General features: G+C 43.7%; 1 protein-coding gene across 1 annotated transcript; it reads left to right on the top strand.

Moving 5' to 3' along the window:
* The first annotated feature begins 127 nt into the window (after positions 1 to 127).
* Positions 128 to 15,682, top strand: PGM3 (phosphoglucomutase 3). The gene is made up of 13 exons (XM_045009649.1): positions 128 to 219; positions 2,537 to 2,755; positions 3,744 to 3,928; positions 4,409 to 4,476; positions 5,513 to 5,646; positions 5,848 to 6,043; positions 9,345 to 9,502; positions 11,094 to 11,177; positions 12,188 to 12,286; positions 12,620 to 12,736; positions 13,727 to 13,849; positions 14,149 to 14,322; positions 15,141 to 15,682. The coding sequence occupies exons 2-13, from the start codon at positions 2,552 to 2,554 to the stop codon at positions 15,228 to 15,230; spliced, it is 1,632 nt and encodes a 543-aa protein (XP_044865584.1). The 5' UTR covers positions 128 to 219; positions 2,537 to 2,551; the 3' UTR covers positions 15,231 to 15,682.

The raw sequence follows: 15,682 nt of genomic DNA, 5'->3' as shown, positions 1-15,682 counted from the left end.
GCCCTGCCCTGCCCTGCCCTGGCTAACCTCCCGCAGATAGAGAAGGTCTCCAGGCGGATGGAACGCTCAGGTAAGCCACGCTCGGGGGCCTGCAAGCTGCCGCGCTCTGATTGGCTACGCGCGGCGTCAGGGGGTGTGGCTACGCGTGAAGCGAGGAAGGGGCGTGTTGGAGCGTCTGGCCGCTGAGAGCCACGTCGGCAGCTGCTGGGGGTGCCGCAGGTTAGGCGGGTCTGCGCTGTTGCCGGTGCTCGGCGCTCTTGGGGCCCGGGGATGTGGTTTGCTGGGCGGGGCGGCGGGGTCTCCGTCCTGGGCGAGCTTTGGTGAGGGCGGCGGGGTCTGGGCAGGGTCACGTGGCAGGGATGGGCACCTCGCCCTGGGAGTAGGGCTGGTGTGTGCTGTGGCGGGGGGCGACTAGCTGCTACCAGCTCTGCGGAGCGCCAGACAGGCCTCTCTGTGCTCCCCTCACTCTGGTAACTGTTCCGGAAAGTTTTACCTTCTACCGTAGAAACTCTCCTGCTTGGTGTCAGCCCACCGGGGGGGCGGGAGGAAGTAGGGAGGGAACAAGGTCTCTCCTGCACTAATGAGGTAGGGTTACTATATTTCAAGTTCCCACACAGAGGACAGTGCCAATCACACAGGTGCCAACTTTCTTCTGTCCAGGGAGTGCTCTGCCCCTTTCCCCAAGGACTCCGCCCCTTCCTGCCCCCTGTGTACCCTGCCTCCACTCTGTCTCTTCCCACCCCCAGCACCTCCATGCCTGCTGCAGAAGGTGCTGAGCACAGTGGAATTAGTGCCTGTGCTGCCAGGGGGAGGAGAGAAAGGGGGTCCAGTTTATATGGCAATACCATATCATACCACCCTTACTTGTGTGCTGCTGCTGGCCACAGCACTGCCTTCAGAGCTGGGCACCTGGCCAGCAACTGCCATTCTCCGGCGGTCCCACTCTAAAGGCAAGGAAAAAGGATGAGTGAGGAAAAATGAAGGCTGTTTGTTTGCATTTCAAAAAGCCACTTGAACGGAGAACCAAAAAAGAAGTTATGTCCAGGAAAACCTGGACATATGGTAACCCTATATTGAGCAGTGGCCTCCTGTCTCCCATGTGCCAGTTATGGTAGCCTGCATCACCCAGTAGTTAAATTTTCCAAGGAGCACCCTCTTGCTGTCTCCCATAAACATGTGCAAGGCCACCTCCCTGATTTCCGATCCCTTCTTAAAGTTCTCCTCTGCTGTGATGTGTACAGAAAAGTCAACAATGGAGGCAACTTCTGTGCTGTTATCCCTGTCATGCTTAACGTTACTGTTTCATTGTTACTTTGTATTCTGTTTGTCTGTCAGTTGAACCCCCCTGTTGTTTCTTGCCTTATTCTCAGGCCATATCTACACTACACTTTCGTCGTCAAAACTTTTGTCACTCGGATGTGAAAAAAACACACCTCTGAATGATGGAAAGTGCCAGTGTGCACAACCCTTAAGTCGCTGGGAGATGCTTTCCTGGCAACGAAATCTACTGCCTCTCGGGGTGGTTTTATTTTGTTGCTGGGAGTACACTGCACACCTTACAATGGCATGGTTGCAGTGGCATGGTCACGCTGTTGTAAGGTGCACAATGTAGACATAGCCTTACTTGGTAACAGGGCTTCGGAGCTAGGCTCCGGCTCCGCTCCAGCTCTGGGCAAAAACCTACTGCTCCAGAGCTTATCCGCGTTCCAGCTCTGGGCCCCGCTCCAAAGCCCTGCTTGGTAAGGATGCTTTTGGTTCTGTGTTTGTACAACACCTAATGTAGTGGAGCCCTGATTTATGGTTGGAGCCCCTAAGAATCGCCACAATACAAACAGTTATTTTGCTTGGATATTAAAAAAAGAAAAGCAAGTAATAGACTTTACATGGTTGGAGTATGTTGGGGAAGGAAATCTGGGAGTTTGGCCTGATGTTGCAGCCAAATACCCTCTGCCTGCTGTTGTCTGGAATAGGAGACACTCTCTCTCCCTGCCACTGGCACTAGGGCCACTGGACCAGTGCAACTGAGGATCGCCCCCTTGTCCCAGTCTCTTCCTCTCTGTGCACTGGCCTGTGGGGCTGGCACAGACTCTCTTTAAGGTATGTAGGTTATGTGGGGGCTCCTTCCCAGGCTATAATGCTGGTGTTTCCTCTGCAAACCCATCATTAGCTTGTGGGATGTGAATGTCTTTGTGTGGACCCTCTACATGGGATTAATTTCAATTCACATATCTAATAACCCTGACTCTAACAATAGCGAAACATTAAAAAAAAAAACCCTATATTGCATGAACATATGTAAACTTAACTTAAACTCTGGTTTTCCTCAAGATTAAGTTGCTGTTTAAAATATATATTTTACTACACAAATAAACATCCTTAAAAGCTAAAAGCTTTTTCATATAAATGCTACTTGTTTCTGTTTCTCTTCTGAGACTTATTCTTGTCTGGTTAATTCAATATATCTGTGGATTTACAAAGTGTAATATGAGAAGTTTTATTATGGTGATTTTAGCCTTTACTAATAACATCTCTACAGTTTCCTTCTATAGAAATGGATTTTGAGGCAGTTGCAAAGTACTCAGCATTACACCTGAAACCAGCTGGACTTAGCCTTCAGTATGGAACTGCTGGATTTCGTACCAAGGCAGGACATCTTGATCATGTTATGTATCGCATGGGTTTGCTGGCAGTACTAAGGTCCAGGCAGACCAAATCTACTATTGGAGTCATGGTTACAGCATCTCACAATCCTGAAGTAAGAATGTTTCTGATTGTATTCTTAAAAAAAGGAAAATAGATGATATCAGCCAAAGGAGAGTCAATCTCTAAGCTGGCAGAGACTGAAAGCATTTAGAAGCCAGATCATGTGAACACTTGTGCTTAATTTAAGTATGTGAATAGTCCCATTGACCACAAATAACACTGATTGCATGCTGGAAGCTACTTTGCCACACAAACTCATACCCCCGCTATTGCTTGGAGGGAAGAAAAAACTACACTTTGGAAGGAAAACTGTTACAATACAGGACCTTATGAGCATGAGAAGCTGGTAGTACATCTGAGGGAGAGCAAACCCTTTCAGCAAATTCTGAATCTTTTTTTTTTTTTTTTAAGTTGACTTTCAGGAAGCAACGGTTATAAGTGGAGTCTTTGCTTCATTTATCTGCTGCTCTTAGGATATTTCAGGCTACGGAATCGCTAAGCCTGTCACTTTGATACCAGAAGTTTTACAGAACTGCCTGAAAAATAGTGACTTAATATTTTGATGATATTACTGATTTCAGCTGTGTTGGGTATTTGTTTGGTAGCTTTTATTAGGAACACTTTAGGCCTAAATGAAGCCATAATGATGTATCTATATCAGGGGTAGGCAACCAATGGCACGTGTGCCGAAGGCGGCACGTGAGCTGATTTTGAGTGGCACTCACACTGCCTGGGTCCTGGCCACCACTCCGGGCAGCTCTGCATTTTAATTTAATTTTAAATGAAGTTTCTTAAACATTTTAAAAACCTTATTTACTTTACATACAACAATAGTTTAGTTATATATTATAAACTTATAAAGATACCTTCTACAAATGTTAAAATGTATTACAGAAACCTTAAATTAGAGTGAATAAATGAAGACTCGGCACAGCACTTCTGAAGAGTTGCCGACCTCTGATCTATATTTATCTTCTGTCTTTAAAGAGACTCTGCTGGGTTTCTGACTTTTAGACTTAATACATTTATTTTCTTCTAAGGAAGACAATGGTGTAAAATTGGTTGATCCTCTGGGTGAAATGTTGACCTCTGCCTGGGAAGAATATGCTACATGCCTAGCTAATGCAGAAGAGCAAGAAATACAGAGCATACTGACTGAGATCTGTCAGAAAGAAGCAGTGAAACTGCACCAATATGCCTCAGTTTTTATTGGTAGAGACACCAGGTAATTGTAAAATGATATAGATATATTTATATATTGACTGTATTGAACTACCAAAGTTGCATTCACAGGCAGTTATCTCTGATGGAATTTCTGTGCATAGAATGCAAGACTCTGTAAGGGCAGCACAGCACACTTCACATGTTTCATTTTAAATCTACCTGTTACGGTAACTTGTTTAACTCTCCACACACAATATGCTTCTTGGGCCTAATCTAGTGTCCACTGAAGAGGATGGAAGGACTTCTTTTGATTTCAGTGGGCATTAGATTGGGCCTTTTAGTGTTAGTGATACCATTACTACATCAGCTTCCTAATCTTTATGTAATTATCTTAATTTCGCATGGGAATCTGATTCTGCATTGGGATCCATGTTGGCGGACTTCTCCACCTGTGCAGATCTCCCCAAAGGAGTGAGGCCTAGGTTTGTATTTCTGCATAGTGTTTGCTTAAAAAGTAGTGATTGTATTTATTCTTTTTCAGACCTAGCAGTGAGAAACTTTCACAATCAGTAATAGATGGTGTATCTGCACTAGGTGGGCAATATCATGGTATGTTGACATTTAACCTTATGCTTTTTATATTTGAAGTTTTTATGTAAGTGTGAAATATAACATAGACCCAAAGTTGTAGCTCAGATGCCATTTCCATTTAGTGAATGTGTGTTTTGGGATGATCTTAACATAAGAGGCTACTTCTTTATACAAGTTTACTAGAAAGTGGCTTTTTTTGTTTTTTGTTTTTTTTCCCCCAGATGGGTTTCTTGCAAAATATTTCCTATAATACATATGGTAGTAAATATTGTATGTCTCTAAATAGGAGTCAAGGTGGGTGAGGTAGTATCTTTTATTGGGCCAACTTCTTATGGCGAAAGATAAGCTTTCGAGCTACACAGAGCTCCTCTTTTGAAGGTGCTCCCAGGCTCATCATTTAAATGTGGTGTGACACCTTGAAAAGACTAACCTGGGAATTCATAACTTTGCCAGACACTAAAAATTATGGTCTTTCATTAGTGTCTTTATTACAGTTTTATCACAACAATCTGTAACCCGCTAACAGCCCCCTACACACACTACTTTTGTCCAATGACTGCAGGGATGCTAACAGTTCACTTCACCTTGTTCCATCTCTTAGAATATTTAACTACTTATACTAAGCAATCTGTTCCACCTTGTATTTAGCTGTTACAATCTGAGGGCTTGTCTGCACTTAAAACACTACAGCAGAAATCAGTAGCAATTCAGTGTGGACGCTACCTATGCCAAGGGGAAAGATTCTCCATCTAGCACTGTTTACACGGAGACTTAGGTCCACTTAACTGTGCTGCTCAGGAACATGGATTTTTCATACCTTTTGACAGACATAGTTAAACCGTCCTAATTTTTTGATGTAGAGCGGGCCTGAGGACCTTTCCCCAGACCTGAAAGAGATGAGCTTTTGAGCTCTTCATCAACAGAAGTTAGTCCAATAAAAGATATTACCTCACCCACCTTGTCTCTTCAATATTTTGGGACTAACATTGTGAACAACAATCTAAATAGGAATTACTCTTCTGTTCTTTTAATATTGTGACTTGTTTTATATTAGATTATGGTCTGGTAACAACACCACAGCTGCATTACATGGTCTGCTGTCAAAATACTCAAGAGCACTATGGGAAGGCAACAGTGGAAGGTTACTACCAGAAACTATCCAAAGCTTTTGGGGAGCTGACAAAACAAGTGAGGGCTGTTACATTCTCACTAAATAATTCATTGCTTATATTCATGTAAATGTACACAGAAGATATCCAGTTTTCACAAGTTAAAAAATGGCTCAGAATACTTCAGACCTGCTTGTCCCCTGGTGTGAGAGCTATTGGGTTTTTATCCAAAATATTATAGTTCACTTTAACACATCTCCTTCCCTTCTCTTGTGTGAAGGCTTCCAGCTCTGGAGATGACCAGATGTGTCTGAAGATAGATTGTGCAAATGGTATAGGAGCCCTGAAACTAAAAGAACTGGAACGTTACCTTCCAAAGAAACTGTTAATTCACTTATATAATGATGGAACCAAAGAGAAACTCAATCATTTATGTGGTGCAGACTTTGTGAAAGTTCATCAGAAACCTCCTCTGGGTATGTAATCTGCAATCTAAATCTTTTAACCCTTTTAGAATGCAAATTCTGTTAAGAAGCCTTCTCAGCAATAGCTTTCAAAGCACAGGCCTTAGCTTGGAAATATAGTGATACATGACTTAACCAGAAAGAGGTGACTGATCTTTGTGGAACTCCTTGATGATTTACAGCATTTAAAGTGATAACAGATTATTCTAAGCTTAAAGGCCACCAGAGTAAATTTACACACGTCCCGACAATCCAAAGTGAATGAATGTAACTAAGAGAGCACCAGAACTATGGCAAACAGAGTATTTCTGAAGGATTTTAAGGAACGGTTGGGATAAATGTTATCCTGTCACTATCTGACTCAGGCCTGTGAAGAGATGACTTAGCCCAAATTCATGCAAGGTGCATAAAATAAAATTATGGGTTACAACTTCTAAAAATTGAGAGAGTGACCAGACTTGAGGAATATGTTCCTAAGGCTATGCTGTTTTTCAGCTTGAGAACCATCCTCCTTCTCTGGAGTTGCTAGCTCATGGTGAACTCCAGGCTGCTGCTTCAGTCCTCTTTTGTAAAATTTCTCTTGCTGACTCAGTTTCTGTTGGTTTGGTTTGTTTGGAACTATCAACTGGGGAAACAGCAGGAGGCTACCTCTGTAGGTCTGACTTCCTGGGCTGCAGGTATAATAGTCCAGGGGAGGCTCTGTCGCCACCGGACACCCGGTTGCAGGGTTTTGGGGGGAAGTTTTTTTTGTTATGCCCCGTGCAGGTTCTGGGGTCGTTGGAGGCGGTACATGTAATTCACCATCCTGGGTTCATCAGTAATCTCCCTGGACTCCAGAGAGATTACTGATGAGCCCAGGCAGCTGTGTAGTACATTCTGCCTCCTCAGCAGCTCCAGAACCTGCATGGGGCATATCAAAAGCTGCTTCAATCGAGAGTGAAAGGCTTTTTCCCTGCAGTGGCTTGGGGTCTGGGGAGGCGCCTCAGGGCTCTTTCGGGCAGGTGGGGTGGGGGGCTCGGGGTTCCAGCCAGCCTGGGATTCTGAGGGGGAGGCACTCAGGCCTCCGGCTGAGGGGGAACTCGTGGCTCTGGCCATGGGGGGAGAGGAAGGTGATCTCAGGGCTCCAGCTGTGGGGTGCGGGGGAGGAGGCATGGGCAGAAGGGGTGAATCCAGGGGGCTAGCCTTTCCTAAGGGTGGCTCCAACCATTGCCCATGTGTGACTTTTATATTAGCCACTGCTGGGATTGCCATAGCAGCCACTGTCTGGGAGCGGGTGGCTATTTCAGATGCAGAGTGTAGCACAAGCTGGGGAAGCAAAGCTATTGCCACTTCGTAGGGTAAGGTGCCTCTTCATCCGTAGGCTGAAATTAAGGCCATGGTTTTCAAACCCGAGTGTCTTAAGTTAGGAGTGTAAATCCAGAATTAGTCACCTGATTTCACTGAAGTGCTGAGTGTTTACAACTCCCTGTTGAAATCATTAGGAACACAGAAGGCACAGCACCTCTGAAACTCAGGCCACTTTTGTTTAGGTGGCTAACTGGATGTACGTTCCTATGTCTTTAGTTGTTCACATTCAAGCTTTGGTCTAAGGTTTTTCCAGGCCACTGGGACATGCTAATTTATCTGCCAGCTGCAATTGCACTGCCTCATTCAGGTGTCAACTTACTTGAGAGAAGGGTGACAAAGGGGGGAGGAGTTGGATGGAACTCCTGGGCAACTGAGAGGATAATAGTTGAGTGCTGCTCTTTTCTCATGCAGGACCCAGAATGTTTCCAGAGCAAGAGATTCTGGGATGGGGTGAGGGGGCTTGGCACTCCCATCCTCCCTCTTTAGAAGATCTGCTCTTGAGATCGCTAAAATCAAGCAATACGATGTCAAGAAACCTTATTCTTTGGCATGAAAGTCCCCAGAGAATCCTTGTGTTCCTTCCCACTCCCCTCTGAGGTCATTAAAAGGGGTTCGGAGAGCTAACAGGGGAAGGATTATAAAGTTTAGGAGAAAAATAACTAGTTTCCCTTGTAAATCTTTGTTTTAGCTCTATATTGCTAGGCGGTAGCTGTTGGCAGTCATCACATGGCTAGTTCTTTCAGTGAGTATTAAACAGTTTTGGCCCTGTAAAAACACAGAGCAAAACAAATACTCTGCTCAATGTTTTGTATGACCAGCAGATCCACTTATCTCAAAGTGATGCAAAACATTTATATATAATCTTAGTAATGGATGCTATAGAAGCCCTATAATAGCCAAGAGTCTTACACCAAAAAGCATTGCTGTATAATACCAGTTTAGTAGATAAAATGGGCAAAAGGTTTCCTAGAAGTGTGGGCTCACTTGATATGCTTTGAACTTCCTCTCATTAATCCTAGCATTAACAAGGGGACACGTGAGGGAGAAATGAGAACATACCTAAAGCAGGTGGTGAAAAATGTCTTGAAGAGGAAAAGAACCTTGGATGCAGAAGGGCTGATGTCCATCCGGCCTATAGAAAATGAGATATAAAGTGGGAAAACCATGGCAAGAGGCCAAGAAAGCATAATGGATTCATAATCACTTTGTGGGAAATGCTGATGAATAGTGCTCTACTCAAGTAGAAGAGGGTTGAATTTGAAGCAAGACACATGGAGGTTTATGGATCTAGACCAACTAGATGCCATGTCTTCATTCCAGTCAGTTTGTAAAGGAGATGTTATGAGGGAAGGGTTTGTTATGGTGCAACATGCACCAAGCTGACACATTTCTGCTTCCACCCTGGGGTGAGGTCCATCTGTCTCATTTTGCAGGTATTACCTCACATCTGTGGATTACGGTGGGAGTACTAGATGTTTCTGGTTTCTGACTTGGATAACTAGATGATGCAGCTGCTTGTACTCTGTGGTGGCTAGGCATGTGTTTGAGGGATGCGGGCATTTGGGAGGGCTGGATTCTATTTTTGGTGCCATAATTGCTGTTTGTTACTCTTTTAACAGAATATACTTGGGGTGGCTCTGAGACCATTTTCATATAGACTTTGTAACCTGACCTTTTTAAGGTGGTATAACAACAAATGGCTATAGAGACTGAATTTTCATTTTTCATTTCAAACTGAAGATGCATTTTTCTTTGCAACTTCCATTCCATGCAGCTGCCCTGATTAGAAGAGTTCAAGATGGGATTTACTTAATAAAGTCAACTTCTTGCTCTCGTACTACTAAAAGTTTTTCACATTTAGAGTGTACATGTATACAACTAATCTTTCTTGGGGAAAATATATAATATGAACTAAAGCTCTGCTTCTCATTCCATAATCTAATAGTTTGTACTTCCATGTGTATAGGACTAGAAATCAGACCTAACGAAAGATGCTGCTCATTTGATGGAGATGCAGACAGAATTGTTTATTACTATAACGATACTGCTGGCCATTTTCATCTTGTGGATGGAGATAAAATAGCAACTTTAATTAGCACTTTCATTAAAGAACTTCTTATCAAGGTAACTCCACTTATACAGTAAAGGGTTTTGCTTTGCCCCAAACTGTAAAACATACATCTCACCCAGTGAAGGTGGGGGTTGCCCTGGGCATATGTATGTACACAGGTGCTCTTTCTAAAGCCGCATACTGATGCAAAATTACATCTTTAAAAAAAAAAACCCTCCTTTTTATACACCTGTTGCTGTGGCAAAAGGCGTGACATAACTTTGGGAGGACAACAGAGGTGGCTTTAAATTCATGCTGAAACTAGAAAACTTAGCACTGACTGACCATGATTAAGACTGCAGGTCTGTCACGGAGGTCAGATTTCATGACTTTTCCCATGACTTCTGCTGGGGCAGTCTCGGGCCACCTTCCCCTGCGCCACTCCGGCCCGGAGGTTGTGGCATAGGAGGGGGTGCTGGCTCTGGGCGATGCTTACCTTGGGGTAGGGGGTGCTCCCCAGAAGCAGTGGCATCCCTCAGCTCCTTGGGGGAGGCACAGCCAGGGGACGCTGCACGTTGCCACCACCTGCAGGCACTGCCCTGGCAGCTCCCATTGGCTGGGAACTGTGGCCAATGGGAGCTGCGGAGGCAGCGCACAGAACTGCGCAGCCATGCCTCTGCCTAGGAGCTGAGGGATGTCGCTGTTTCCAGGGAGGCGCAGAGCTGGGTAGGGAGCCAGCCAGCCCCCTTCTCTTCTCCTCCCCCCCCCCCACCACAAGCACCCATGGTGTCTCCCGCCCACCCCCTGAGCACCTGCAGCACCCCCAGGCCGCCCTCTCCCCCGTTTTTAGTTAGAGGTATATAGTAAAAGTCATGGACAGGTCACAAGCTGTGAATTTTTGTTTACTGCCTGTGACCTGTCCATGACTTTTACTAAAAATACCCGTGACTAAAACGTAGCCTTAACCATGATGCCTTGACTAGAAAAAAGTTACCCTACTTTAGCTTGTCAGCAGTAAAGTGAAATTTAAAAGTGTCTTTCTCCCTCTTTCTCCTCGTTACCCTTTTAACTGCATGTTGACCTGAGTTAAGCTTGAGGGCTCAATCGTACCCTTCCCTTGGAAAATTCCTGTGAACCCAATCTGCATTTGAGTTACCTTGGAATGCATTTATGAAGTATTCTCGTGTTCTTACTGATTGTGAAAGGTGCTGCATGGACAAAGTTGGAGCATAAAATCCCACTGTCCACTCCACTGGGAGTAAAAAGAGCAGTTCCAATCTCCATGCCCACTTGGTCCTTGGTGCCTCTGAGACTGCCCTGCCCTGCCACGGCACATTCCAGTTGGTGTCAGTTTCTGTGATGGACATCAGCTCATTTCTCCTGGGGCCACAGACACAGTATCCAATAACCACTTTTGACTGGAACTGGCCTTTGCCAGGTTCACAGTAATGACTTAATGTCAGAAAGTTCTGTGTCCTGTGAGCTGAGCCACTACCTCCTCATTCCCAAATGTGTCAGAGTTCTGGAAATCTGGCGGGAGGGCAGTTACTATGTATTGAAAGTCGTTCACCCACTAAATATTCTGTTCTCATCTTGAACTAAAAATCTTGGTTTAACTTTTCCTTTGTGTGTGCCATTAAGCCATTTACTTTTCCCTCTGCTTAGACAGGACAAACTTTAACGATGGCAGTGGTACAAACAGCATATGCTAATGGAAGCTCTACACATTATCTTGAGGAAATCATGAAGGTATCAAGTAATCTTTCTCTCTCCATCTCCTCCACAGTTGCTTCCTACCGTTAAAAAAGCATCAATAAAGTACTACAGCTATGGACACCAGGCAGACCTAATTTGGAATAAACCTATTTTGCTTTAAACTTCATTAACTATTTAAATTCTTGGTGATAAATGATATTTTAAAGGTGGGGGAGGAACTCAAAAGTTGGATTGAAAATGCTAAACAAAATCATCTAAATTTTCTGACCCTTAGAGAGCTTCAGAGCCAGAGCCCATTATTCACTGAGATGGCTGAGGGGAAACAGATTAGGCCTGATCGCCTTAAAACAGTAAATTTTGTTGAAGTGATATTTATGGTCCTGATATTAGATCAGCTTCTTCTTAGGAAGGTTTTCTAGGCACCTGCTCTTCAGTTGCCTTCCTAGATAAAGTACCCCCCTCTCCTGGAAAAAGGCCTGGGTTTTGGCCACTTGAGCATTGACTACCTAAGCAGCTGATGTGGCTTAGGCAGCTAACTCCAGGAGAGGGCTCGTGGCTGAGAATTCTGGGTGGGTTGAGGCACTTGAGCTCCATCCCTTTAATATTTAGTTCAATCCTGGCTTGCACAGGCAGCTCCCTAGCTTCTGCGGCATCCTTCCTTAGGCTGCTAACTCTCTCCATGTGTAGAGTGGGAGCCTTGGGACCTGAGAATTCCACTAGGTGGGGAGGCGGCGTTGCAACACCATGTATCTTTGGGTACCTACCCTTAATCTTTTATCCTCTTTACTGATGGGTAAGTAGCTCTCTCATTCATCCAACAGGTCTGTAGTGAGAATTACCGGTAGATAACGTCTGTTACTGCTTTTTGTAGTCAAAGTGATAGTGTACTAAACGCTCATAGTCCATCAAGGCTTATAGCTAGTCTCTTGATGCTTAATCTTGCAACTAAGTGGTAACAGTTTAGAGAGTAAGAACACAGGATCACTCAGGATGTTGACTTCGTGCCACTTTGTCTATGCTTTTCTTGTGTCTCTGGGTTGTAGGTGCCTGTTCATTGTACCAAAACAGGAGTAAAGCATTTGCATCACAAGGCCCAGGAATTTGACATTGGAGTTTATTTTGAGGCAAATGGGCATGGCACAGTAAGTACTTGCACAAGAGGCATTATAGGGTTATTTGAGTTTTAAAGCCAGTATGTATAAAACTTAGCAACCAAATTAGCTTGAAAATAGGTAGCATCTTTCCAAATCCAAATACGACTTCTTCTCCTTACGCCCGTGTTTCCTAATCACCTCTTCTTCTCTCTTGTCTTCCCCCTGCCACTAACTGTTCAGTATTCTAAACATGGGGGTTCATGGAAGTGAAACCCAGAGACAACGAACTGGGTTTAGTTGGCATAAGAGATCAAATTTGTTCTATGTACTGTTTAGAGATGTCTGATGGCGTACATCCTATTATCTCATCTTTTTCTCTAGGTATTATTTAGTAAAGCTGCTGAAGAGAAAATAAGACACATGGCAAAAGAAGAAAAGGAGAATCAAAAAAGAGAAGCTGCAAAGATGCTTGAAAATACCATTGATCTGATTAATCAAGTAAGAGCTGAAATGTAAAAATTAGATACTTTGTTTCTGATGTGGGGGACTAACACTGTTGGCATGTTGAGTGACCGGATGGGAGGAGTGTGTAGAAAATCTTGTGGAGGAAGGCAGCACACCATGACAAAATAGGCAAAGGGAAGGAATGGCCTATTTTAACATCCTACCAGGCTAGGCAGACAGCTATGGGCACCCACTATTCTCTTTTAAAACTCCTCTCTCCACACTTGGTCTACTAAAGGAAGACCTGTTTGAAAAGTAATTGTTTCACTTTGAAAGATGTCAAGAATTCCACATATACAAAGGCAAAACACTTCTGTCTGGTCTTTTGCGCTTGTAGCTAGAGAAGAGGAAAGGGATTGGATGGCTTGGGAGACTGGAGAATGACACCTCAGACCCACATCCCATTACTAGTTTCTTACTTTTGGTTGAATCACACCAGAAGGGTAACTTTCATCTGAAGGTTGTTGATCTGAAGTGAGATGATGGCATGTATAGGCCCTTGTATCCATCTGGACACTGGTATTATTTTTGGTGGTCTTAGCCTGGAGGCAAATAGGCATACAGTGAGAGCATCCCACTTTGAGGTGGTTCCTTTAAGGCACAAGTCCAAGCTATCCTTTGCAGGTCAACTTTAAGTGGAGTTATGATGCCAGAGCAAATGTAGGGCGGGAACAAGCCACCTGCCCTCACTGAATCTGACCTTCCAGTTATTGGAGTTCATCTTCCTACTAGAATTCATCTTTTTAGTAAAACAACATTGCAGTGAAGTACACTGTATGTTCTCTAGTTCTTTGCTTCCTGCCACTGCTCCTGGTAAGGAAAATCAAGCTTATGACAGTCACTCAGTAATCTTTCTGCATTTTCAGTTACTCTTTTTTGATGGTGTGGTTTGGTGTGTTGTTTTAATTCGCTAGAACAAATCTAACAATACCCTGGATTTTCTAATCGTCATTGAAGACGCCTTTATTTTCTTCATATTCATAGACTGTGGGTGATGCCATCTCAGATATGCTGGTGATTGAAGCAATCTTGGCTCTGAAGGGTTTGACAGTGCAACAGTGGGATGCCATCTATACAGATCTTCCCAACCGACAGCTGAAAGTTAAGGTTAGTGATACTGTAACATTGGCCAGAGTTTAGTGGTCTCTCTCTCTCTTTCTGGAGACCCTCCCTGCATTCATCTAGTCACTGGCCTTCCCCTCTGCATGCTGAAGATACGAAGCTGTCTATGCCATATTGATATTCTTACTGTAATTCAAATCCAGCTAGGAGAAATGACAAAGACGACCAGGGAGAACTTCACTTACTGAAGCAACAAATCAGATTAAATGACAAATCGGAGGCCCAACAGGAAACTAATTTTAGAAGAGTAGCTCTTTATATGTTGTTTGGTCCTACCACTGTAGGTTGCAGACAGACGAGTCATTGACACGACAGATGCTGAGAGACGTGCAGTTACACCCCCAGGACTACAAGAAAAAATTGATCAACTTGTAAAGAAGTACAGAGTATCACGAGCTTTTGTCCGCCCATCAGGAACAGAAGATGTAGTGCGAGTATATTCTGAAGCAGACACACAGGTCAGAGCTGAAACAATTTGCACATTACAGCAGTTGTATTGTTTAAGCAATTAAATCCTCTGAGACAGCACCACTAGAATTAGGGTGATGGGAGCTGGGGAGAGAGCCTATATATTGACACTTTTTTTATTTGCGTCACATTCTGAAATTTAAGTGAAGAGCTCTAACCTGATAGGAAGATGAAGCAATTTTAGAGGGGGGGGGGGGGTGTTGGGTTTTTTTTTCTTTCAAATATTTCCAAGCCTCTCGTTGAGTCTACAGGGATAAGCCTAGGCTTTAAAAGTCACGTTAGCTGGTCAGGGTAAAGACTTTCTGCATTAGGTGTTCAAACATCACTGAGAGTGCATTTAAGAATCTCCTCCTTGTGCCCAATCTTGACAAGTGCATAGTGGCTCTCATCCAGCCCAGGCTGGCAATGACTCACTGCTTCCTATCTCTTGCTGGCATATGTGAAATCATATTAGTGATTGTGATCTGGTCCTCCATAGTAACAGGGACATCATCACAAACAGCCCTATTATAACTGACTTTTATAAGAAACCAAGGACTAAGTGGCTGTAGAAACTGAACTTGCTCTAGAAGTAGCTTTTTCAGATGAGAAGTGGCATCATCTTTGGAAAGCTTGTATTGCTATAATTATACTGCTGCTTGATAACATTAACTGATGTATGAGCATCAAATGAACAGCATTCTATGAGCACTACATACATGTCCAAAAAAAAAAAACCTGCCCCATACTCAGTGTTAAGGTTCAGATAAAATGAACAATGCTTACAGTATAGTAAACTATTTTTTTTTCTTTTTTAAACAATCCATAGGAGAATGCAGATTCCCTGGCACATGAAGTAAGCCTGGCTGTTTACCATCTAGCTGGTGGAATAGGAGAACCACCTCAGCCTATATGTTGAAGGACACAACTGTGGTCGTGCTACCTAAACCTTATTTTTTTTTCCTTAGCATGAACCAAACACATCAGCAATAACAAATCAAACCTGTTTTATTAAAAAAAAAAAAGTGGAGTATTCTTATACTTTATCCTTAATGGGACATTCCTGCTGCTCTGAGAATTGGGGTTTTTTAAGCCTTGTTGTACTTCAACAGAAGTAAAAAGGTCCAATAACATAGCTGGAGTTAAGTGCCATGCTCCATCTAATCAACCAGGGAATAAAAACCAGCTCTCGTAATGCTCAGTTTATGGGTACCCTACCCACTGGCTGCACGGCTAACCTAAACTGACTGTTTAGTAAGATGGTGTGAAAAACCTCTCACCGATTGCTGCCACGGAGACAGAACTATTACCTTGCCTACCACAGTTATCGGTGCTGGTTAGTAGCATCACAATAAATGGTTGGTTATAGTA

This window comes from Mauremys mutica, chromosome 3 (genome assembly GCF_020497125.1).
Source record: "Mauremys mutica isolate MM-2020 ecotype Southern chromosome 3, ASM2049712v1, whole genome shotgun sequence".
Classification (NCBI taxonomy): Eukaryota; Metazoa; Chordata; order Testudines; family Geoemydidae; genus Mauremys; species Mauremys mutica.
Note: the sequence above shows the minus strand (reverse complement) of the source record. Positions and strands in the feature narration are given on the sequence as shown.

Excerpts from the sequence above, each read along its gene's own strand:
- PGM3 (XM_045009649.1), top strand. The coding sequence starts at position 2,552 with ATGGATTTTGAGGCAGTTGCAAAGTACTCAGCATTACACCTGAAACCA. Across the intron at positions 12,287-12,619 it reads AGGCAAATGGGCATGGCACA|GTATTATTTAGTAAAGCTGC; the intron begins GTAAGTACTTGC and ends CTTTTTCTCTAG. Across the intron at positions 13,850-14,148 it reads ACCGACAGCTGAAAGTTAAG|GTTGCAGACAGACGAGTCAT; the intron begins GTTAGTGATACT and ends CTACCACTGTAG.